General features: G+C 40.0%; 1 protein-coding gene across 10 annotated transcripts in view; it reads left to right on the top strand.

Annotated features, from left to right (window-relative positions):
* RPS6KA5 (ribosomal protein S6 kinase A5) overlaps positions 1 to 25,808 on the top strand; it is a 150,929-nt gene that overhangs the window by 41,041 nt on the left and 84,080 nt on the right. For 6 of the 10 annotated variants that reach the window (XM_036243666.1, XM_036278416.1, XM_036241623.1 and 3 more), the window contains exons 2-3: positions 4,093 to 4,164; positions 22,128 to 22,346. In XM_036243666.1, coding sequence (XP_036099559.1) covers positions 4,093 to 4,164; positions 22,128 to 22,346 — 291 coding nt within the window. Of the gene's footprint in view, positions 1 to 4,092; positions 4,165 to 19,664; positions 19,755 to 21,700; positions 21,723 to 22,127; positions 22,347 to 25,808 lie in introns of those variants that run through there. The other 4 variants (XM_036277084.1, XM_036277758.1, XM_036281265.1 and 1 more) reach the window with 3 other exon arrangements.

Below are 25,808 nucleotides of genomic sequence, written 5' to 3'. Positions count from 1 at the left end.
CAGTGTAGGTTTATCAGTTGTAACAAATGTACCACTACAAGTGGGGGATGTTGATAATGAGGGAGGCTATTCAGAGTAGGGGCAGAAGGCAAATGGGACATTTACGTACTTTCTGCTCAATTTTGTTGTGAACCCAAAATTGCTCTAAAAAATAAAGTCTACAAACAGATATTTCACCCCCACTAGAATGGTTAATAGTAAAAAGAGTAATTGTACCATATATTCAAGAGGACGTGGGACAGATGAACCTCTCATATATTATTGGTGGGAATGCAGAACAGCACAACTGCTTTAATAAAATAGTATGGTAGTATCTTATAACGGTACATACGAATATACCATATATGCAGCAATCTCATTTCTAGGGATTGACCCAAGAGAGATGAAAACGTGTCCACAAAAATACTTTATTATAGCCCCAAACTGCACACGATATGAATCTGACCAACATGTCCATCAGCTAGTGAGTGGAAAAGCAGGTTGTGGCCTGTCAGTCCTATGGAGTCCTGCTCTGTAATAAAAACAAATGAACAACTCATACACACAAAACCTAGCTGAAACGCAAAACCATATATGAAATTCTAAAAAAGTTAAAACTATGACTGGAATTAGATCATTGGTTGCCTGCACTGCTGGTCTGGGAAGTGATTGGCTTCAAAAGGATATCCTGAAATTTTCAAGATGATGGCACTGTTTTATATCATGGTTGTCATGGAGAATTCACAACTGTACATAATTATCAAAATTTATCAAACTGTCATTTATGTGAATTTTATTGTATGTAAATTATACCTTAATAAAACTTAAAGATGACAATTATAGGTTTCTGGAGCTCAAAAATCTTTAGTTAATTTTCGCTTTGAGCAAAAAATTTACCCATGAACTGTTTGCTTCTTTCCTCATCACTTCATGAGGAATAAAAATAAATAAATAAAATCAGAGTTAAATGGCGAACAATATTATTTTTGTTTCAATACCAGTGAAATTATAATTTTTTTTTTAATCCTCACCCGAGGATATTTTTCCATTCATCTTCAGATAGAGTGGGAGGGAAGGAACGAGGGGGAGAGAGAGAGAGAAAGAGAGAGAAACATTGATATGAGAGAGAGACACCGATTGGCTGCCTCCTGCACGACCCCGACCAGGGCCGGGGACTTAACTGCAACCAAGGTACGTGCCCTTGCTCGCTCGTAATCAAACCTGCGACTCTTTGGTCTGCAGGCCCTCACTCTATTTCTCGGAGCCAAACCAGCCAGGGTTTTATTTATTTATATATTTATATTTCTAAATAAAAAAGTTACTTTTGCCCTGGCCGGTTTGGTTCAGCGGTTAGAGCGTCGGCCCGACCTGAGAGACCCGGGTTCGGTTCCCGCTAAGGGCATGTACCTTGGTTGCAGTTTGTCCCCGGCCCTGGTCGGTTGTGCGGGTGGCAGCCACTCGATGTGTTCCTTTCACATCGATGTTTCTCTCTCTCTCTCTGTTCCTCTCTCTCCCTCCCACTCTACCTGAACAAAAAATGGAAAAATGTCCTCGGGTGAGGATAAAAAAAAAAAAGTTACTTTTTTTCATATCTTCAGAGCAGAAAGACATGAACCAAAGGAATGGTCTGACAATTCCAGATCATAGCTTTGTCAGGATTAAGGTCTCTGTAACCTACCCTGTTGCAGTTACAGCTGCTAGGTCCCCACGTGAGACTAAGACAGGAGACAGAATGAAGTAAAGCTTCATGGGCAGGCTTGGTCTTTGGTACCGTACGCCACACTGAAGGTGAGCTGAGCTGCGCTGGACCACATGGATCTGCTTAACATGTGTTGGTCACTTCACCCTAAACAGATACTCTCTAAGCGTATTCACTGGAATCTCACCATTCTTAACCTAAAAAAGGACGGGAATGTTAAACTCCAGGAGAAACTTGAGGTGCAAATGAGTGTGTTTTTTTAAGCCTGGGGCTGCTCTTAGCAAGCCCAGCATTGGGTTTTCCTAGGACCTGGGGCTTGAGGTATCAGGAAGGGAACAACCTCTCTCAAGTTCTGCCTTACCTCACCAGCCACCTGGGAACAGTCTTGATAGAAAAGCAATACCCACAGTAAATAAACTCTCAGCAGCTAAGCCAAAGAGAGGAGAATCCAAAGAAAACACCTTGAAGAAACCAAAGCTAACATCCTTATCACCTGGAAGCCTTCCCTCCCACCCCTTCCCCCCAAGTACGGAGCGCATCAGTCCCCGTCATCTCGAGCCCTGCTTGAGTTCCCCTTGCAGGTAAAGTGTTCATTTCTTTCAGAAACCAAATAATAGAGGAAGCAGATGATAAACAAAACAGCCTTTCATAGATCATCTGAAAGATCTTTGTGAATGACCGGGGTTCCCTAGATAGTATACTTTGTAGAGCAAAGTAGAATTAATTTGTGATCTCTTAATTTCCTATGAAAGCAATTCTAATTTTCTTGAAGGTATAGTCCAAAAACATCAATCTGTTTATAAACATTTATAATACTACTTATTGGCACATAGCAAGCACTGTCTAAATTTAACTCATTTAATTTTCATCACAACTCTATTAGGTAGGTGTTATTTTATTTTCTGCCATTTTATTATGGATATTTTCAAATATATAGAGAATTTGAAAGAATTGTGTGTTGAACACCCTTACACTAACTAGATTCTGTAACTAACATTTTGTTGTAATGCTTTATCACATATCTATCCATACCTATATTTATCCATTATCCATCTTTTTTTTTGAATTTCAAAGTAAATTGCAGACATCAATATACTCAATACACTTTGAGGGTAGGTATTTTAATTATGTCCATTTGACACTAGAGGGACCTGAGACAAAAAAGTTAAGTAATTTGTTCAAGGTCACACAGCTTTTAAGTAGTAGAACAAGAACTCCAACCAAGCCTGCTTAACCTCATCTACAGAAAGCTGGTTCACGTCATTCATTTATATATGGGTTTTTTTTGTTTTTGTTAATCATCACCAAAGGGTATTTTTCCATTGGTTTTTAGATAGAGTGGAAAGGAGGGAGGGAGGGAAGGAGGGAGGGAGGGAGGGAGGGAGGGAGGGAGAGAGAGAGAGAGAGAGAGAGAAAGAAACATCAGTGTGAGAGAGAGAAATTGATGTGTTGCCTCCCACATGATCCCAACTGGGACCAGGAATTGAACTTGCAACCCAGCTATGTGTCCTTGATCAGGAATCGAACCCGAGACCCTTTAGTCCAAGGGCCCATACTCTAACCGCTGAGCCAAATGGGCCAAGGCTGGTTCACATAATATTAAAAGGCATCACCATAAAAAATAGTTTTGTGGTCCAATAAGTTTGACAAATGTATCTCAGTCTTAAAGATCACATGCACATTTTCATAGGACAGGATCTGTGAAGTTCATTAGTAAAGAAACCTGTTTAACGGTAAGCCAACAATTTTCAAGTTTATTTAGTTGAGGACACCTTTCCCCCAGAATTCAATGGAATATACTTTGGAAAATGCTCATTTGTAAGATATTCTAATTTTGTGTATATAGAACAGAACATGGTTTTGAAGAATTTATATTTTTAAACATAGACCTAGAACTTTAGCCCTGGCAGAGATCTTAGAGTTTATTGAGAGCAGGGCTCTCATTTCAGAGATGAGGGGACTGAAGCACAGGGTGGTCAAGTGACTAATTCAGGCTAAATCATGTTCAAGTGATTAGTAGCAGGAATTAGGAGTAGATCCCAGCCCAGAGCCTGGTGATGGTTTTTAGTAGATACTCAGTAAATATTTGTTGAATAAATGAATACATCTTCTAAATATGTTCAGTTTTTTTTTCCCACTACATATCTATCTACAAATTAAATTTATATTTATTTTCAGATTATATTGGTCAGTAGAGAGTCTTAATACTTTATTTTTATGTTAACTTTGGTAAAAATGTGTAGCTACTAAATTCTAAAATGAAGTTTTATTGTAATATACAGCATACAGAAAATTACAGAAAACATAGCTGTACACTTAACCACCCAAGTTAAGAAATAAAATATTGCTGGTATCTCAGAAGCCCCCTGTTGCTGATTCCTTTAAATATTTCTTTGTTTCTGTTTGGTTTTTAGCAAATTTAACAGGACATGCAGAGAAAGTGGGGATTGAAAATTTTGAGCTCCTGAAGGTCCTAGGAACTGGAGGTAAGTCTGGAGTTAATTATTTTTTTGTGTGCAATTTTTATTCATTTATTTTTGTTACAGATGTTTCTCCTTTTTCCCCATCCTACCTCCCCCCCTCCCCCAGTTAATTCTCTTTGAGGAAAAAAAGTACCTGTTAGTTTTATAACAAAGGATTGATATTCCCAGTACAGAAATCAGCTAAAATTTACAAAGCATAAGGAATCCAACAGTACTATCAAAGAACATGAACAAATGATTCATAGAAGAAATACAAAAGGCTGAATTTGAAAGAATTAGCAAGGATTTCGAAAAATCAATCTCTTTTACCCTGCTATTGGGAATGTAAATTAGTTCACTGTTTACATAGGAGACAGTATTCAAGAAATCACTAACATTTATAGAGAATTGTTACTTGCCAAGTACTCTGTTAAGTGCTTTATAGTGATTGACTCATTCAATCCTCCCTCAACTTTATTGACATTCAGTGATCATTTTGAATAATGAAAAGCTTAACACCCTTCAGAAACCTAACAATACAAGTTTGGTTAAATGGAACATGGATCTGTATGTTTTATAAAGCATACAATAGGATTGAAATGATCTGTATTACTGACATTTTTGAAAGCCCTTCATAATGTACTAAGTTACCCAAAAAAGGTTACAGAAGAGAATTACAATATACCGTTTCCATAATATAAAAAATTTATAAAAATCAGTATTTAACATGTATGTATGTATGTAGAAAAAAATCTCTGGGATATACACCACACTGATACCAGTGGTTGTCCCTAGGTGGTGGGATTTTAGATGATCTTGATTTTCTGCTTTATACTTTTCTGTGTCTTCTGAATTTTTGCTACTATTGTTTTTGCTGCTTAAGAGTCAGGGCCCCATGGGTGTCTGAGATCCCTGCATTTAGAAGGCTCCACGTTTGGTTTAATGCCCTGCTTTCACTGTTCTGAAATTCTAAATAATTCATGAACAAGACATCCCACGTTTTCATTTTGCACTGGGCCCATTGCGTAGCTTGTCAGGACGGCACCGTGTCTCTTCAGCCTTCCCTGGAGTGTGCTGCTCTGTCCTCACCACTGCTGGGAGAACTTGCCGCTTCACTTCCATTCCTTCGGGTGGAAGTGAAAAGCAGGCCTTTACTTCTCTTTTTCCATCCTCAGCAGGCCTGTTTTCTCTTTTCCTGGAAGGGGAGAGAGAACCCCAGAGGACTGACCAAAGAAAATTTTACAAACATGATCTTACTATCAAGAAGCAAGGCACCATGAGTGACTGTTGGAATTAGATGTGAAATATGATATACGTGTTTATATGGTTTCAAAAGTAAAGAGAGAGTAGACAGTAATGTCAAGGAACAAGGCATGCTAAAAAGTGAGCAGATGGATTTGCAAAAGAACCAATAGTACTTCCAGAAGTGAAAAAATAATTCAAATGATAAACTTAGTAGGTACTTTACTGGCAACTGAGATATAGTTAAAGAGAGAAAGCAAATTGAGAGATGGATTTGAGGAAAGTATGCAGAATATAGAATAGAAAAGAAAGAGATGGCATTTATTAAGATATAGAAGACAGACAGAGAAGATTCTGATTGGTCTAATCCAAATCTCAGAAGGAGCTGGTAGAGTACGGAGAGGCACTAACTGTCCAAAGAGACAATAACTGAAAATTTACTAGGATTGATTGAACATATGAAATTGCATATTTAGGAAAACAGAGCAAATCTCAAGCAGACAAGTATAAAGAAATTCTTTTTTTTTTTAATCCTCACCGGAGGATATGTTTTTTTTTTTTTTTTTTTGTTTTTTTATACATGCCCCTAGTGGGAACTGAACCCGGGACTCTCTGGTCTGCAGGCCAATGCTCCAACCACTGAGCCAAACTGGCCAGGGCCCGAGGATATGTTTTTATTGATTTCAGGGGGAGAGAGGAATAAAGAGAGGGAGAGAGAGTAACAATCCTGTGAGAAAGAAACATCCATTGGCCCTAACCAGGGATTGAACCCACAGCCTTTCTGGTATACAGGACAATACTCCAACCAACTGAGCTACCCAGCCAGGGCTAAAGAAATTCTTATACAAATATATTACAGAGAAAATGATGAACACCAGAGACAGACAGGTACCCTAAACACAGCTAGAGAGAAGACTTACTTATGAAAGAACAATGATTAGATTAACAAGTGACCCTTTTCAACAGTGACCATGGAAACCACAGGAGGGTGGAAGAATATCTGCAAAGTGCCCAAACAAAAATAACTGTCAATTTAGTATTATATACCCAGCAAAACTATTTTCCAGAAGAGCAGAATAGACATTTTTAGACGTACAAAAGCTGACTGTGTTTTGTACCAGTAAAAAAATAAAATTTCTAAAAATTATATTACAGGGAGAGAAAAAGGATTTCAGGAGAGTTTCTGAGATCCAGAAAGGATTGGTGAGCAAAGAAAATCTAAACAATATTGTCTGTGTAAAACCATGGTTGTAATGTTGAAATTGTAGGGTTTAAAAAAACAAACTGAAATGTTGGACAAAAGTAGCATGTAATTTTGGATATGATAGGAGTGAGTGTTCTGAAGTAGTGTTCCTCAAGCTTTATCATGCACATGAATCTTGAATGTGTAAATTACCACACTGATTGAAAAAGAAGAATAAAAAAACCCCAAATAGTCCTGTAACTTTTTAAGAAATTGGTCAGTAGGTAAAAGTCTTCCTACTAGGAAAGCACTTGATACGGTGTTAAGGAATTCTGCCCAACATTAAAGACATAGATAATTTTAATCTTTTACAAACTCAGAGAACAGAAAAAGTTGTATTATGTTCTTCAATTTATTATATGAGGCTAGTAGTACAACCTTGATTCCAAAAACAGACAGAGATTTTGTTGGAGGAAAATTATAGGCCAGTTTCACATATGTGAAAATTTAATATCAAATGTATGAAATCAAACCATGTGTGTATTTTCTTTCAACACATTTAATGATTTGTGTCATTATCTACCTCAGCTTTTTGATCACAGGTTTTAAAGATAATTCTTTAAAGGAAAGAATTTACCAGTAGCGTTTTACTTTTGTATCTCCATTTTATGCTTCTCTGCTGTTCTGTGATTGGTTTGCTGTTAGCCGTGGATACTGCTTTTCCGTGTGTCAGCTGACAGTGTACCTGCTTAAAGAACCAAGAAGTGTCACTGTAGCTTTTTCTATATTTAATATCACAGTTCTGATGACTAAATGGAGTAGGTGGGAACTTTTATGAATATAATAAAATCTCAATTTTTGTTCAAGAATTTCACCACGAATCTTTCAGTTTCATTACCTTTTTAAGATAATTTTTTCCCCAACACTATTTAGAAGAATAGAAAAGTCTCATTAGATGTCTTTATGTGTCATGTCAGGTTTTCTTTGGAAGTGAAACTGAAAACACTTCTGATAAATTTATTTTTATATATTTTACACTAGAAAAAAAATGCTATTTATCCAATATGAAGACTGTGGAAATTGGGGTAGAAAAGATATACTTTTTGATATGATACTTAAATGCATGTACTAATTATTCATGAAAAAACCTTTTAGGATATTGATTATTTTTCTTTTTAGCTATCTTGTTTCTTTTCTTCTATAACTAATTGGTTGATTCGTTTCCTAAGCAAGAGACTTGGAAATAATTATTTATTCTACTCTATTTTGACCTTTTTATTTTATTTCCCACAAAGTCCTGTAATTTTTTCTTCAGAATAACCCTTGGAATAACCTTTTCTGTTCCTAGTGCCATCACTCATATTACCTTTTACGTGCATTGTTTTTCATGTTTTCATAACTGGTCTGCCTTTCTGAAAGTTCTCTCTTCCACTTATGCATTTTATATGTATTTTGTTATAAGAAAATATGCAGCCTCATTAAAACTCAACATTATTGCTCTATTCTCCAGTTTTCAGAACTTGCAGTGCCTTTTTTTTCCGGTTAATTATTCAAGTCCAAATTTTGCCTTGCTTTCAGCTTAGCTCTGTTTTCTCCTGTCTTTTTTTTCCAGTTACCATGATACTCCACCTCCTTTCTAGTCCAGTTCATTTTCCTTCACTTCCCCACAATTATGTGTACTTTCCTGTCCTCTGAGGCCTTGCCTTGTCTTGTTCTCCCATCTTTGAGCTCCTCCTCTTTTCTGCCTGTCTAAATCCTGCCCAGATTGCTTCATTCTCTGAATTGTGCTACTGAAACGCCTCTGTTGAAACACAGCACTACCCTGGCCAGTGTGGATCAGCTGGTTGGGCATCAACCCGTGCACTGAAAAGTTGCTGGTTCAATTCCTCATCAGGGCACAGACCCAGGTTGCAGAAGGCAGCTGATCGATGTTTCTTCTTCTCCTCCTTTCCTCTTTCTCTAAAAATCAGTTTAAAAAATCTTTAAAAAAAGAAAGATAAGAAAATGCAGCACTGTGTGGTTCTCTGAATTTTCTTTCACATCTGCTATTTTTCTTCTGGATGGTAAGCTCTGGAGATCACCCCTATATGTTTTTCCAACCCTGCTGTCCTGCCCCCTCCTCATGTTCATAGCAGTATGAAGTATAATAATAGTCTGTCAAGATATCATTCATGCTCTTGTCTCTAGCATTATTCTTGAGATTGGTACTCCAAAGTTCAAGAAATATCTTTGGTTCATCTTTTAGTATTATTTTGTTTCATGATGAAATTTTGGATTGTTTGTGGGAATAATGATTCTGTTTTTATTTCTGCTGCCTTTATTTTGACCATTTTGCTTTCTTTGAGACATCTAAGTACAGAAGAAGTATTTAAACATACCCATTGCATGCATTATTACTAATTCTGATACTTAAGGAAGTGGGCTATGTCTCAGCTAAAAGAATTAAGTATTCTCTTTGAATTTTCTTTTCCATCATACATGATCCATACTTTGGAAATCTTTAGTCATTATGACAAAAGGATAAAATTGCCATGTAACTGTAAAGGGGCAGCAGAGTTGATGTACCCTTCCAATTTTGGTGCATTCACAGTTGAGAAGTACTTAGGTATCAAGGATGCCTTAGAAGGCTCAGGTTTGAATGTTGACATTATTACCCACTTGCATTCCTTGGATAAATCAAGTGAACTCTGTGAGCCTAAGTCCCTATTGGTGTAAGTTAATAATGCCTGTCTTACAATGTTGTTATAAGATTAGTAAAATAATGGATATGAATTGTCAGTTGCTAGATAACCATCAGTTGTGGTTATTTATTGTACAGGGATCTCCTCTGTAAATTTGTACCCTAAATTAGAAAAATAAAAATTATTTAGGACTCATTTATAAGGATAGATTATTAGTTATTTTATATCTGGGAGTAATTTCAACTTAAGTTATATTTCTTTCTTTTTTATAACTGATCTTAGAGAAAGGGAGGGGGAGGTAGAGAAAGAGAGGGAAACATCAATGTGAGAAGAAACATCAATCGGTTGCCTCCAGTGTGTGCCCTGACTGGGGATTGGACCCACAACCTGGGTATGTGCCTGACCAGGAATTAAACCTGCCCTTTTTTTGTATATGGAACAATGCTCCAACCGAGCCACACAAGCCAGGGCTAAAGTTAAATTTCTAATAATAAAAATCTAACAAATGAAAAAATATTTTATAAATGACATGTTGAAATTTTATTATCATTTGTAAGAAGTTGATTTATAAATTACCTTAAAAATAACATGTCAAATGAAAATGTATTTCTTTCTTATTCTTTGTCTTCTCTTAACTATTCAGACATTTTAGGTTAACCTTATTGTGTTTTAGGTTATCAGTCTTATGCTAATGTATACAAAAAAAAAAATGAGTAATGAAACATTTAGATTGCCTGACACATAGTAAATGCTGTATAAACTTTAGCTATTTATATAGCTGTAAGGGAAAGAAGCCCAGTTTCTAAGGTCTTAGATTAGCTTAACACATAAGTGAATGTCTTTTCTCAACAAATGATTTATCAGCCTGAGACATGTCCAGCAGTGGGGAAATGCAGCCACGAAAGATCTTCCCGGTTTCAGGCTTGTCTCTCTTAATCCATTCCTCACAGGGTAGCCAGAGTGGTCTTTAAGTGACCTTTCCAAGATCCTTCTTAAGTGCATGCCACTTCTCTATTTAAAACCTTTCAGTCAAAGGGGTGACATCAGTAATACTTTCAACAATAAAGATAAAAAGTAAATAAAATAAAACCTTTCAGTCCATCCCTGTTGCTCTTGGAATTCATTCTTGCATGTGTATTTATCAAGAGGCAAGTACTATTTTGGGTGCTGGGAATAGAGTTGTGAGCATTTAAAATAGACATATTACATAAAAGCTTGTAAATTAACTAATATGAACCTGATCTTCATTGAATGTAGAATTATTGCTGGGTTATGAAACCCTTGGGATGAGTGACGGGAGAGCACAGAAGTCCAGAATGCCTTGCCTCAGTAATTCTAATGTGCAGTAACCGTCTGTGCTTCAGCGCCTGGTGCCCTCGTAGGAAGATCACGTTTTCCTTATCATGTGGGATTTGTTTTTGTGTCTCTTATGAAAATCATCCCTTACAGGACAGCCTTTGAAAAGTTTTTTTGTTCTTTACTGCACACTTTTCAAAAACATTTTATTACCACCAGAGGGCGCTACACATTGCACTAGACAACTTAGACACCTACTTTTTGGTGACATGATAGAAGGGGGAAAAAAACTTCGGTTGAGTCATATATATAAATGTAAAACTGTTTTAAAAAGTATGATGAATTAGTCATTGCCGTTTTATTCTCTTAAGTGTTGGAAAGTATTCCTATTGAAAATCGTACTTTTAAAAGTGTGTGTTCATTTAATTGTCTAAATTGTCATTGAAAAAAGTTTATAACTTTGCATCTCTGTATACCCAGTATACCCTATACTTCATTGTAAGCCTACAGATATATGGAAATCAGAGAGGTTAAATGTTTGTAATGTTTAATGCCATAATCAAAAGATGATTCCATATGAAGCTGTTGGTTGACCCTGTCTCTAGTGTAAATGCAGTTCAGTATACGTTACTGAATTGTTCACTAGAAGCAGAGCCTGGAACAGGGATTTGGGCGCGCATGATATATTGTAGGAAGGCCCTCAGGAGAGAGTAAGGGCAGCAGCAAGGGCTGGGGAAGAGCTAAGCAGCATGTGATGTCAGCTGGGCTCTAGATTCAGCCTGAACCTATGGGAAGTTCTGGAGCAAGAGTGAGGAGGCCAGCCTCTTGTTAATCATGGCTGCAGGCTGCCTGGGTCCGGGTGGGGCAGGGAATGGTGGGCTGGAACCTCTCAGGAGGCTGTGGCTCCTGGCTGCTTCAGGCCTTTCTCCAGAGCAGAGGACAGCTGTGGGCTATTAGCAGCTGGGGTCTGGGTGCACCAGCCTGTAAAGGTGAGACTTGGCAGTGCACCATTGCGTATGTTACAGATGTTCCTTAACGCTGACCATTAAGACATAGCTATTCAGCTAGGCAAACACCTTGTTTGGTGAGGTACAAACAGAGTGACTTATGAATGTGCTTTTTAGTCATCCTTATTTTCTTATATTTTTCTTTTAGTAATAAGGTCCTCTGGTGAGCACATCCATGGGTAGCTATTTCTAAGTCTAGACTTCACAGTAGGACATGGTTTCCTTCGCAACTTTTTCTTCTTTCCTGCTGGACCAGAATCTTTAGTTTTCAAGTCATTTGGGACTAGGATTAAGAAATGGCTTATGGTTTAGGTGAGTCATTCATAGGGAGAGAGTCTGAAATTGGCCACAGCTGTATATGTAAATACATGCAGTTATGAGCTGGGTCACGGATGTGGTATTGTGGTGCTTTCTCTGAACTTAAAAAGTGCTCATCTAGAACATTATTATTCAATCTTTTTTTAATCTGTAACAATTTTTAAAATTTTCAACCTTCTTACATACTAAGTCGTTTTGTAGAAGCTGTCACTGTTCATGAGAAAATGTACTGGTTTGTGTTCCTGATTCAGCTGTATAACTGTTTTTGACCATTGAAGTAGTTAAGCAAATCAGTCAATGGCCCTTGGTTAATTTAGAAACTAAAATTGGATTAAATTGCCCTGGCCAGTTTGGCTCTGGTTAGAGCGTTGGCCTGCGGACCAAAGAGTCTCAGGTTTGATTCCGGTCAAGGGCATGTACCTCGGTTGCGGTTTGGTCCCTGGCCTTGGTCGGGGTCGTGCGGGAGGCAACCCATCGATGTGTCTCCCTCACATCGATGTTTCTCTCTGTCTCTCCTTCCCTCTCTCCCTTTCTCCCTCCCACTCCCTTCCAGTCATTCTGAAGACAAATGAAAAAATATCCTCAGGTGGGGATTTTTTAAAAATTGGGTTAAATCGAGAATGCTGACACTTTTATTATATCTTTTTCAGATCTTCATTATTATATATCTTCTGGGGAGGATATGTTATGCGTAAACCAAATGGCCTACCTCAGTCTTTCTTAAAAATTACTGCCTATGATTTCATATGCATTTACTATGTCTGTTTTGTTTACTTTTAGCATCTGTTTATTTAATTCAGCATGTTTTGTGTTTATATCTCTTATGTTAGAAGATTAATCAGTTTAATCAGTCCACCTTTATTAAGTTTAGAAATTTTGTTTTCTTGATTTTACAAATCCTGACAGACAGTGACTAACAAAAAATAGTTATCTTAATGGCTCAAATTCTCCTTTTTTGTTTTAAAATCATGTTGAAATACTTGGTTTAATAGGTATGTTTTTTGATGTTTGGAATTTAGTTAGTAATGAAGATCCGTGTTGTGTAAAGGAATTTGGGAATCAGTGTTTCTGTTTGATAAATTATATAAAGTCAAATAAATTTTATTTTAAATGCATTTTGAAATTTACATATTTTCATAGAGGTTTAGAAGTGTTTTCAAAGACAGGAAAAAAAGGGGAACCTAAAAAATAAAAAGAAGAAGAAGAAAGAGCAACAGCCAGATAAAAGGAAATCAATGTTGTAGACACCTAGGTGGGATAAAGGGAACAATCTTTGGCCTACGTAATTTATTTTTCTTTAAAGGAAAGGCATATAAATTCATCTAGAACAGTGGCTTTTAAGCTTTTTTTTACTATTTCCCATGAGATGAAATAGGTACATTTTTATATTGCAACTCACTGTGTGTATTTATATATGTGTGTCGACATGCAGACACATACACTTTTTTCCACTGACACTTACATAGTGTTTATTATCTGCCAGGCCTTATTGTAGATGACTATATTAATTTATTTAATCCCCAAAACACATGATGTAGGAACTGTTACTGTCGCTAGTGAGGAAATCGTGACAGTCACGTTAACTGTTCTGCCCAAGGTCACACAGTTTCTAAATAGCACATGCAGGGTTCAAACCCAGGCAGTCTGGTACCAGTCTGTTTCTAGCCATCATTCTGTGCTGCCCACTTTGTTTTCCTCCCATGTGCTCAGATTTGTTTATGTTTGTATTCATATGCTTATCTATAAAGAGGAAGCAGAAGTGTCATGAAACACTCTCAGTACATTTGGTTCTATTTTAGTTGTTTAAAATGCTGGTTGGACCCACTAAATTAATACCGTCATCCACTATTGGGTCACGGCCCACAGTTTGAAAAAACGGGTCTTCAGAGACTTTAACAAGCACCAAAGTTATCAAATGGCTCATATATCATGGACATGAAATAATATGAGAACAGCACTTTTGACAGAAGATCCAGAGATATTCTTGACAAAGACTAATTTTAGTTTATGTAATCTCATTAAAAAGTGACACACAGAAGATTAAAGCTCAGTCTACTGAAGTCTTTCTGAGTGAAGTCTTCGCTACTGCTGTGGTCCAAGTAGGGAGTCACCGGGATGGACAGTGTTTCTGAGGTCTGAGGAATCTGACATTTCAGATGAGTCTTTAGAAGTTCCAGGGTATGGTCAGTTTCACCACTGAACTCTGTGTATTGATTATGTGGCAGTAACACCGAGATAAAGATGCTTCTCTGAGAATTCTTTCGAGGATGGTGGTTTTACAGGGGCTTGATATATGCTGTTCCAGCATTACTTACCACGTACGTTCAGATGGTCTGTTGACAAGAATACCACTTTCCAAGGGCAGGACAAGTGAAATTTAGAGTTCCAGGGGTGTGCTGTTTGGTTTCATTTCTGACACTGATGTCTTGGGGCGAATGAAGGTCTACAGGGGAAGAAGGAGGGGAAGACAAGTGGATTGAGTGTCAGTGCCCAGGACATATCACATGTGGAAAGATAGAAATCTTTTCCCTAAGTTAAATTATATACGAGGAAGGGATATGGCCAGCCATTCTAATTAGTTCTCACAGAGTGTGGCAGACTAGAAAGCAGTGGCCATATATAGATGTCATTGTGCTAAGATGTTTTCCTGTTCTAAATGGGGACAGCTAAGGTTCCTGGGTTCACTTTCACCAGGGAATATTGCCAGGAATCACATTTAATACATGGTGAAGAGGCATTGCTTGTGAGAGCTCATTGTTTCTTCCCTAAAGGGAAAGGGTTGGCCCCTAAAACCCTACACTGTGGATCTGCATTGCTAATGACTTCAACTTCCTATCAGAATTGTCAGCAGAGGAGGGGCAATTTGGCTGTTTGCTTCCAGAGCTGTTTCTTCGGCCCTTTCCTGTTTGTTAGCTTGTTTATTCTTTTGTTTTCATGCATTCAACATTATTTGAGTGTCTATCATGTGCCAGCTTCAGAGTTACTCGCTAATGCTACGGAGTGAGTGAAATCGGACAAGTCCATAATTTTGTGGAATTTACAGTCTAGTGGAAGGTAGATAATGAAGCAATCACACAAATACCTGAAAATCAATGTTTCTGATCATTTCTGTAATGGAGAATGCATGATGTTATGAGAGCATAAAATCAGAGGACTTGTACTAGTCTGGGAGTCAGGAAGGGCTGGATGGCGGCAGGAGTTAGCTAAACGAGGTGGAGAGACGTGGAGAGCGAAAGGTAGAAGTCAGGCAGTGCAGGTGGTGGGAGGGATTCTATTTATTTATTTATTTATTTATCTATCTATCTATCTATCTATCTATCTATCTATCTATCTATGTATGTTCAGATAGAGTGAGAGGGACACATCGAGTGGCTGCCACCTGCACGACCCAACCAGGACCGGGAACAAACTGCAGCCGAAGTACATGCCCTTAGCGGGAACCAAACCCGGGTCTCTCTGGACCGCAGGCCAACACTCTAACCACTGAGCCAAACCAGCCAGGGCAGGGATTCTCTTTAAGAGCAATAGGAAATCAAGTGTTTGGGGCTGGAATGGGTTATATTTTTAAAAACAATTTAGATGACAGCACAGAAGGCATGTTTTACCAGATCGAGGGGGAAAGCTGGGAAGCATAGCTAGTAGGGTTGATGGCCAAATCATCCTTTACCAAGATCTGCACCGGGAAGGACGAGAAGGGCAGGCATTTCAGCAGCGATGAACACGAGTGGGCCTTCTGTTAGTGGAAACCCTTTCACGTGACATGATTGCTGCGTGGCTAATAGAAAATGTTTAAAATAGAAAATGATTTTAAAAGGATATATATAAATATATTCTTTGAACATACTACTTTTTAGTTAAAATGCATAACTACATACTCACTTGCCAGTCTTTGGATGTAGGCAGAATAGTCTTTCTTTGAGACTAAGTTCTTAAATTACTTATTTTGCATAAACCACACTTGTAATGCATCATCTAAAATTAAGCTTCGGATTCTTTAAAGTGAAGTGAGAATCAGACACATTTGAAGCAATCTGAGTACAAAATTCTTTTGGATTTTCATAAATTTCCCCCCTGGTCTCTTATAGTTGTTTCGCCCACACCTACTTGTTCAGCAGTTCTTTTGCAGTGTCATGCTTTTATCTAGTTCTGCCAGAGCATTCCACCTCATTTTCCTCTTTTCTTTCCTATTTACCATTTTTTTAAAAGTTTTTTTCTTTTTTGATTTTAGAAAGGAAGGGAGAGAGAGAGAGAGAAACATCGATGGAAAAGAACATCAATTGGCCGCCTCCTGCATGCCCCCCACTGGGGATTGGGCCCACAACCTGGGCATGTGCCCTGTCCTGGAATTGAACCAGTGACCTCTGGGTATATGGGTTGAGCTCAACCACTGAGCCACACCGGCTGAGCTCACGTTTACATCTCAGTGGTTATGTGATATTTAGTTAAATATGATAAGATTAACGTATGCAACAGGCATAAGCAGGGAGTGCAGGGAGTATCAGTGACTGATGGGAAGCAGGTGGCTGAGCTGCGTGGGGACAGAAGTGCACAGCGCGCTAGTTACAGGTGTGCACTGTTTGGCGGTGAATTCTGCAGAGGGAAAGGGGAGTAGCAGTTAGTCCTGGGAGTTACCTAAGTGGAAGTCACTAAGAGAGATTTGCCTCTTTTTAAAAGTAGTAGTTCAAGTGCAGTAGTTTATGCTACAAGTTCTGTAAAGACCCAAAGTGTGATATGGATTGTAGGTAGTTTTTACAACATACACAGTTCTGAGCAGCATGAATAAAAGTATGAGCGACAGGAAGCAGTGATCTCTTAGTGGTTGAGGTGTAGATCCTAGTGACAGCAGCACGTTCTAGGCGAACACTGTAATGAAGGAAATAAACCAGAGGCCTCCAGGACAATGGCTCTTAACCTTTTCTTCCAGACTGATGCACGTAAATACATACAAATTTTACATGCATTTAATTTATGGCCTTGTAAATTGATTGCTTTTACAGGCCATACAAATTTTTTTTTTTTTTTTTATTATCCTCACCCGAGGATATTTTTCCATTTTTTGTACAGATAGAGTGGGAGGGAGAGAGAGGAAGGGAGAGAGAGAGAGAAACATCGACGTGAAGGGACACATCGAGTGGCTGCCACCCGCATGACCAACCAGGGCCGGGGACAAACTGCAACCGAAGTACGTGCCCTTAGCGGGAACCGAACCCGGGTCTCTCCGGACGGCAGGCCGACGCTCTAACCGCTGAGCCAAACTGGCCAGGGCCATACAAATATTTTTAACAAATTAATCTCATTATCATTTTAATGCAGAGATTAAAGGCTACTTCCTAAAATTGGTTAATGATTTCAAATTTGATAAAATGAGATTAGTTTAATTATGCTCAAAATAAATTTCAGCCCTGGCTGGTTTGGCTCAGCGGTTAGAGCGTTGGCCTGCGGTCTGGAAATACCCGGGTTCGGTTCCCGCTAAGGGCACGTACCTCGGTTGCAGTTTGTCCCCGGCCCTGGTTGGGTTGTGCGGGTGGCAGCCACTGGATGTGTCCCTTTCACGTTGATGTTTCTCTCTCTCTCTCTCTCTTCCCCCCCCCCCTTTCCCTCCCACTCTATCTGAACAAAAAATGGAAAAATGTCCTCCGGTGAGGATAAAAAAAATAAAAAAACAAACAAACAAAAAAATAAATAAATAAATTTCGGCAAGAAGGCTGCTTTTGTTTAGCTTGGAAAAGTAGCTTGAAATTGTGCCGTGGCATTTGACACAGCAGGCAACGTGAATGTCATCTTGTTTTAAAACTGTCAGTCTGTTTTAACTTTTCTTTATGACAGCAAGTGCCAAAAACCTGATTCATAGTGATTATTGTGGCAAATGGAGTAAGAGTCCGCATTTGGAATAGCGACTGACACCTGCTCTGAGGAACTAGACTTCCCCTGACAATGTTTGGTTCAGTTTACATTATTCCCTTTGTCATCCAGCTATTGAGATCATTGTCAGCAGGTTTGCAACGTCGTGCTGGGTCACGTGGAGTAGAATTATAAGTCAGTTTGAACAGAAGTAACTTATAAGGTAGCTATAGTTCTCCATCCTCTGGTAACCTTCCTGCGGCTTTGGAAGAGTTTCAGTGGTTCTCAACCTTCCTAATGCCATGACCCTTTAACACAGTTCCTCATGTCGTATGTGGGTGTATCTGCATGTGGGCGGACCCGCCTGGAGACCCATAGAGGAGCGGTGTCTCAGTTCCTAAGACCATTGGAAATATGTGTTTTCCGATGGTCTTAGGTGAGCCCTGTGAAAGGGTCATTCGACCCCCAAAGGGGTCATGACCCACAGGTTGAGAACCGCTGGTTTACATAGTTGTCTCGATCCAGTTCTCTCTTCTGAATGGCTGCTTGGCTATGAGAGCACAGGTTTTAGCAGAATCCAAAACGGTGTCTGTAGGGCCTAGACTTGAAAGATTCACCTCATTCATGTGGTCACAGATATCTGTCAAGCTAAGTCAGGAATGAATCCTTCTTGTCTTTTATCCTTGGAATTTACTTCCCCTCAACCTCAAAGTAAGTGGAACTTCTACTTCGAGTTCAGTCAAGTGCTGCAAGGCGGGTCCTTTGGACAACCAGTGAACCCCATGCCCTCTCTGCCCACATTTCTTGACAGTGTCTTGTACAGGTCCTGGCTCTGATGAAACTGATACACAAGGCCTCTGTGAAGATTGTGGATGGCGTGTTGGAAGCACTGCATGCTGATCCAGACATGAGAGTCCTGTGAAGCCTGAAGCCTGGTTTCTGTACCTAAGCAGCAGCTCCAGAGGTGTTGCCTAACTCCATTTCAGGGGCTCCGTCTGAGCAGGGAGCACTAGTATTTATCTTTTTTAACCAAAAGAGTTTTCATCACTAGTAGCCTTTGCAGTTCCCAAAAGACACTTTCACAACAGGAATTCTTCAACAACATCAGCACACGCAAAACTAATGAATTTTTACCAAATCTAAGGAAAGCCAGGAGTTGGCAGCCCTAGAAGGCAGTCATTCATCTAGTGGCAACTCAAAGGAGCTAACATCGCTACCAATTCCAGTTTCAATGGCCTCTCTTAAAATATTGGAAAACGTGTAGGGGTCTGTGGAGTGAATGGCACCATTCAACAGAAAAGCTACTTTACTTTCTCCCCCGGACTACGTTGCACACCAGCTTAACCAGGCCCGGGAGGGGGTTCCTTCACGGTCTGTCCAGTAGAGAATGGGATTCTTCCCCTTTGCAATGTGACAAACGGCCTTATAGGTGCTTCAGCATAGAATGCGGCAGGGCAGGTGATTTATTAGTTGACCACATACTTTAGCGATCTATGCTACCTCATTTATTTGGACTTAAATATGACATTTTTTAAAGTAACAGGAAAGAAATCAAAGAAAAATATTGACAAATTCACAGAGCACATCAGTGGAACCAGCTAATGGTGGGAAGTCCCAGTCGTTGACTTTAAGGTTGGCTTAAGGAATGAGGACAATTTGTGTAGATGAGATGGCCTAATTATGTTTTTAAATGTTTAAAAATTATCTTATAGAACGGTAAAAATTCTGTTTTGTAAATCCAGAGGATATAGAAGGACCAACAGGTGAATATTATAAAAAGGCCTGTTTCTACTCGATATAAGGAACATTTTCTGATATTTGGATCCCCCCATCAATAAAATGGGCTACATGACAAAACTTTCTCCTCTTGGAAGTAGTGCACCGTGTCCATTGCGCCATGATAACACCCGGCCTGTGTTGTGACTTCTGTTTAATGTGTGGCTCCTTACTGGTTAGCCTGTGAGCCCATTCACTTACGGGAGGCAGCTGCGGCGCATCTAAGGTGCAGGCTGAGGAGTCGGGCTGAATGGACAAGCGTGACCTTGGGTAAGTGACCCTACTCTTCACTCCGTTTCCCTAGCTGTCAAATGGGGGCCACAGGAATGAAGTGAGTTAACATAGCTCTAAAGTGCCTGACTAGTACCAGGTGTCAGGTGCTAACACCTTGTGGCCACATGGTCAACACCTGAGCTGGAAGGTGAACATGAATGCCAGGAAGAAGCGGCACAGCATCTTCCTCTGGTGGTGTGGAAGGATGTTCTTCACTGGGGACGATAGGTGACAACAGACTCTCCTCTGAGGACCATTGCACTCTGGAGATGGGGATTTAGGCTAGGTGCCATGCATGTGTGGGGACACAAATGCCCCATATTGCTGAGGACTTGACCTTCCCCTCAGTTAGTGAGTAGCTACTCTGTGGAAGAGAAACCCTTCATTAAAATGTTTTTTCCCCCTTCTTTTCAGTGTTTCTGAATAGATGAACTGTTTTCATTTTTATACTTTAGGTTAATTGGTTAGTGTTGTGTTTTCTTTTCTGGCTTATTTCTGCCTTACTAAAATCTCAATCTGTAATTATTTATTTACAATGAGATGAGACACAAACATTTTGTGAACTTTTTCTGTATTCCAGAATGTGTTTATGATTTTATTACAGTCCAGAGTATCTGATTTCTGTATTTGTGAACGATCATTCTTGTACCATTTATGGTGACCGTGGTCTCTGGCGTCACACTACTTGTGTTTGAGTCGGTTCTGCTGCTTCTTATCTGAGTCTTTGGGCCAGTTCCTTCAGAATTCTGAGCCCATTTCCTCATCTGTAAAGTGGAATTACTAAAAGTACAACACTGGCTGTTCTGAGGATTAAGTGAATCAATATGTGAAATGTATTTAGCACAGAGCCTGATAAACAAGCCTTAGTAAGTATTGGTTTTCCTCCTTGTAGGAGTATCACAGCCATTCACTGAGCCCTTCTGTCGTGTGTCTGTACTAATTTACTTCCTGAAGCACCGAACTGAATAACATACGGGGTACAAGAGCACTCCCTTTCAGGCTCTCTTATTCTGGTGGGTGCGTTAGAACAGAATTATGTGCTCTGTCCTGGAGCGGTGTGGACAGAGCACGGAAGACTGGACTGGGTCAGAACTCTGACTCCAGATGGTCTGGTTAAAGGGTTTAACTTCAAAAGCAGGACTGGGCTTAACTGTCCCAGGAGGTGTTTGCATTTTTAAAAAGGAAGAGAACTTATTATACCTTGTAGGGATGGATTGGGGACCTACCCCTTCCCTCACGGGGTGTTTCTGCCTGCCCTTCCTCCTCCCTCCTTCTCCCACCTTTCCTTGTCCTCTCCCCTCTTCTGAACAAATGTAGGTACCTGCTCTGCCCAAGAGGCACAGTGCCCTTCTGGCCCCCATTCCTCACCTAGGGGGTGGCGCCTACGGGATTTGCCCACCTGAGTGTGGTGAGGTTGACCTAGTAAGCTGTGAATTACTGCCCAGAGATGTGCAGTCGGCCCTCGCTTATGGTGGTTAATCAGCTCCAGACTCCACTGCGATGAATGAATTTCTGCGAAGTAGGATTCATTTGTATACAGTCGTCCCTCGCCACTCCATGCTTCGACTTTCATGGCCAGCTGTCAGTACTGATCGCAATTTAAGATCTTTAATGTTGTTGTTTTTTAATCTGAAGATCTCTTTGTTTATATAATGTCAGTTTATATTGAGATTTTTACAGTAAGTATAAAGGGGTACTTGAGGCACTTGATTTATACATGTGTATGAAATCTCATTAAGAACTGTTTTTATGCCCTGGCTGATTTGGCTCAGCAGTAGAGTTGGCCCAGGGGCCAATGAGTCACAGGTTCGATTCTGGTCAAGGACAGTACCTCGGTTGTGGTTCATCCTGTCCCTGGTCAGGGTCATGCGGGAGGCAACCAGTCGATGTGTCCCTCTCACACTAATGTTTCTCTCTCTCTCTCCCTTCCACTCTATCTGAAGATAAATAGAAAAATAACCTCAGGTGAGGATTAAAAAAAAAACCCAACTGTTTTTATTCGTTTACATCCATAGCAAAACGTAGAGGTTTTATCTGATGTCTGAAATGTCCTAGATGTTCCAGAATTGGATCGTGGTTAATTGACCATAATCCTAGCCAGTTTCCTAGAGTTAAAAATATTGAGGAGAGAATAACAGTAAGAGTGAAAGCATAACTTGGTCAGCAGCGGTTAGATATGGAAATACTGAGGGTTAGACTTAGGAACATGTTTGACAAAAAATCGAAGAAACCTGTCAAACAACTATTTGAAATAGTGCTAAGGATACTTTTTTATTCAGAGAGTGTTTTCTTGTGTGCATTGTAAATTTCAACTTCACTAAATCACCATTATGCCTGTATAGCATCTTAATGTTTTGTTTTCACTTCCAGCATATGGAAAAGTATTTCTCGTCCGTAAAGTCAGTGGGCACGACGCTGGAAAGCTGTATGCCATGAAGGTTTTGAAAAAGGCAACGATCGTGCAGAAGGCCAAAACCACAGAGCACACGCGGACGGAGCGGCAGGTCCTGGAGCACATCCGGCAGTCGCCGTTTCTGGTGACGTTGCACTATGCCTTCCAGACGGAAACCAAGCTTCATCTCATCTTAGGTAAGTGTCTGTTGTCGTCAGACTTTTAACAGAGACATTTTTGGGGGTAGAGAGGAGGTGGGTCTCAAGCTGTAAAGCAGTCACAGGGAAACAAATTTGGAACTTAGAGGAAATGAATATTTTAACTTTCATTTTTCTCTTTGTGATGGCATTTCTGTGACCATCACGGATTGCTCTGGATTTGGGACCTCCTAGCCTGAGGGATTTCTACTTCTATTTCACACTCCTTTATTCATGTTAAGAAACACTGGAGCCATCTGCTTCCCTGGGCAGCGTGCTTCCATTCAGATGGCGGGAGCTGGGTAGAAGTGGGCCCCACGCCGTGCCCCAGGAGTGCTCAGGAAGGACTGGTGTGGGCTGACAAAGGGATATCCATGGGAATCAGTAGTTGGGAAAAAGAGAAAAGAAAGAAAAGGCCTGCATATCATGGAGATGCCCAGTCTCCCCCATTCTACCCACAGGCTTTCTGTGAACCCTTTTGGAAGTGTCCTCTGCAAGTATTGCTGGATTGCTTTGCAGAGAAGTTGACCCTTTTCTGTTCCTGCTAGAAGTAAATGGCAGTGCTCCTAGTATCGCCTGCTGCCATCACTGACTATTTTGTCCTTAAAGGTTTTAGTCCCATTCCTGGGATAATTTGAGTCTGTGTGTTACAATGGCCAGTTTTCAAACTATTCTGACGATTAGAGGAGACAGAATTCACACAGTGCTCTGCAAGCATCAGTGGTCCCGAGTGCCAGCGCTACGCTCGATGCCACCCACAGTACCACCTACCCTCGCAGCAGCACTGCGGAATCCCCTCGTTACCGCTTCAAAGGTTCTGGAAGCTGCGTTTTTTGATGTTACATATGTGTGTAAGCTTGAGAATGAAGATTAGTACTCAGGTCTGACTCATCTCACAGTTTGCCAAACAGTGTTGCCTGTCTTTGATTATTGGTAGTACAAGCAGGTTTTTAAAGATGTATTTGGCAATTTTATTGAATGCTCCCATTTTGGAAATTATACTTTTATTAATGATGCCTAAAGTTGCATCCGCTTTCTAAGTCATGAAGTTACACTTCGGGTACATTTTGCAATGCTTGCCTTGGACTAGCAATCCTAAATCTTTTATGCCTGCAGGCTACAGTCTCTCCTGTGCTGTCCAAGTCCCCACTAATGCTCTCTCTGCCTGTTCCAACAAGTAAATACCTTGTGGCCCTTCATTCTGCATCCTGTGTGGACCTGCTCAGCTGTGTTAGTTACTGAGTTTTAAGTATAAATTCCTTTAGAATTTCTAGACTGTAGGGGACAGAACATTTTAATACAATGGCTTCAAATATTTTTAGTAGCAGAATTCTTCCCTCAAGTGAAGACACAAACATGCAAATGGAAAACAGATAGGACTGAGTAGCTCTGCTAGACTCTGAGCTCAAGGGCACCAAGCCGTGCGAGATTATTTCTGTGCCTCACCCACCCAAATGTCCAAGGAAGCCTGGGAGTCCTGGTGGCTGGTTGAGAAATGATTCTCTTGTGCAGGCTTCTCCCTTTACAATAACCCAGCTCAGAAAAGTTCAAGCACAAGCCTGAGCTCATGCAGCTAGTAGGAGCAGAAGCAGTGAGAACCCGAACTGCAGGACTCCGCCACCCCACCAGGGCTTCTCTCCCTCTCTTTTCTGTTCTCGCTGTAATCACACTCGTTCTTTTTCTGTTTATTGAAAATAGTCTAGTTTTTGTAAATAATGTTTTTAATTTAAAAGTAGACGAGTGAAGTATTTTGTATTTGATTAAAAAACAATAGTCCTGGATAATGTTGCTCTTTAGTTGTTGGTTCTCCATTAGTTTTGTTCTTTGTCGCTGGCCCATAAATAAAAAAATACGAAACAAAACACGGAGACCGATCTCTTGTGCCTGCTCGAGAGCGGGGTGTGGACCAGCAGAGTTGTGCCGTCATCGGAGGGCAGTGCACCCGGAAAGCGTGCCTCGCCCCGCTCCACTGGCGCTTTTATAGAATTTCATTTCTTACTGAATTTATTGGAGTGACATTGGTTAATAAAGTTTAATATAATTTGTCTTTGTGCATGTTTATAGTTGTTATTTGACTTTAAAGACAAAAATCTTCAGAAATTTAGAGTAGGACTTTATTATACACTATTTTTGTGGTTCAGTTTCTATTTGCCGTGCTTAGAAGACACACCAGGTCGCTCTTCCAAGTACATTATTTAGACTGCTAGGGCTGTCATCACAAAATATCACAGATGGCTGGCTAAACAACAGAAATTTATTTTCCCGCAGTCTGGTGGCAGGAAGTCCAAGAGCGAGGCACAGGCAGGGTTGGTTTCTTCTGAGGATCACAAGGGAAAGATCTGTTCCAGGTTTTCTCCTTGCCCCGCAGGCCACACCCTCTTGCTGCCTTTCACACAGCGTTGCTTTTGTGTTCAGAGTTCCTCTTCTTAGAAAGACAACAGTCAGATTGGATTAGGACCTATCCTAAGGGCCTCATTTTAATAACTTAATTACCTCTTTAAAGGTCTTGTCTCTAAATACAGTCACATTCTGAAGTACTGGGGGTTAGGGCTTCAATATATGAATTTGGGGGAGAGAGGGACACAGTTCAGCCTATAACTGTTTCTAAAGGTTTATTGATTAACTGACCTTATTCAGTTTGTGTGCACTATTAGAGGTTAATACCAATCAGAAAAAATATTTGCACTCCTATGTTCATAGCAGCATTATTTACAATAGCTAAGATCTGGGAACAGCCCAAGTGCACATCAGTAGACGAGTGGGTAAAAAAAGCTGTGGTACATTTACATGATGGAATACTATGCAGCTGCAAAAAAGAAGGATCTCTTACCCTTTGAGACAGCATGGGGACCTGGAGTGTATTATGCTAAGTGAAATAAGCCAGTCAGAGAAAGACAAGTATCACATGATCTCACTTATATGTGGAATCTAATGAACAAAATAAATCGACAAATAAAATAGGTCCAGAGGCATGGAAACATGGAACAGACTGACGGATCTCAGAGAGAAGAGGGTGGGTGGAGGTGGGAAGAGATTAATCAAAGAACTTATATGCGTAAATGCATTGCCCATGGTCATAGACAATAGTGCTGTGAAGGCCTGGGGTGGGGCAGAAACCAGGTGGAGGGGGAAGGGGAGGACATCTGTAATACATTGAGCTCTTCCAGGACCCAGCTGACCTTTTTGTCTGATGAATGAGTAAACTCTATAGACCTTTGTAAAAAAAATATTTTTTTTCTATAAAAGCATCTAAGTGCATATAGAAGATGTAGAAAAGCCAAAATAAGAAAAATCTATGTTCACCACCAGAGTTTACCTTGTTATATTTCCCTGCGTTATTTAGTATATGTTCGTCTAGACCTGTCCCTGTGTGTGTGTGTATGCATTAATGTCTTCTCAGAATGTATGTACAGGTTGTTCTGTACATAGACTTTGTAACCAGATTTTTTTCAGTTAATGATG

Source organism: Molossus molossus, unplaced genomic scaffold (assembly GCF_014108415.1).
Source record: "Molossus molossus isolate mMolMol1 unplaced genomic scaffold, mMolMol1.p scaffold_m16_p_1, whole genome shotgun sequence".
NCBI classification, from domain to species: domain Eukaryota; kingdom Metazoa; phylum Chordata; class Mammalia; order Chiroptera; family Molossidae; genus Molossus; species Molossus molossus.
The sequence above is the reverse complement of the archived record's forward strand: the minus strand, read 5'-3'. Positions and strand labels throughout refer to the sequence as shown.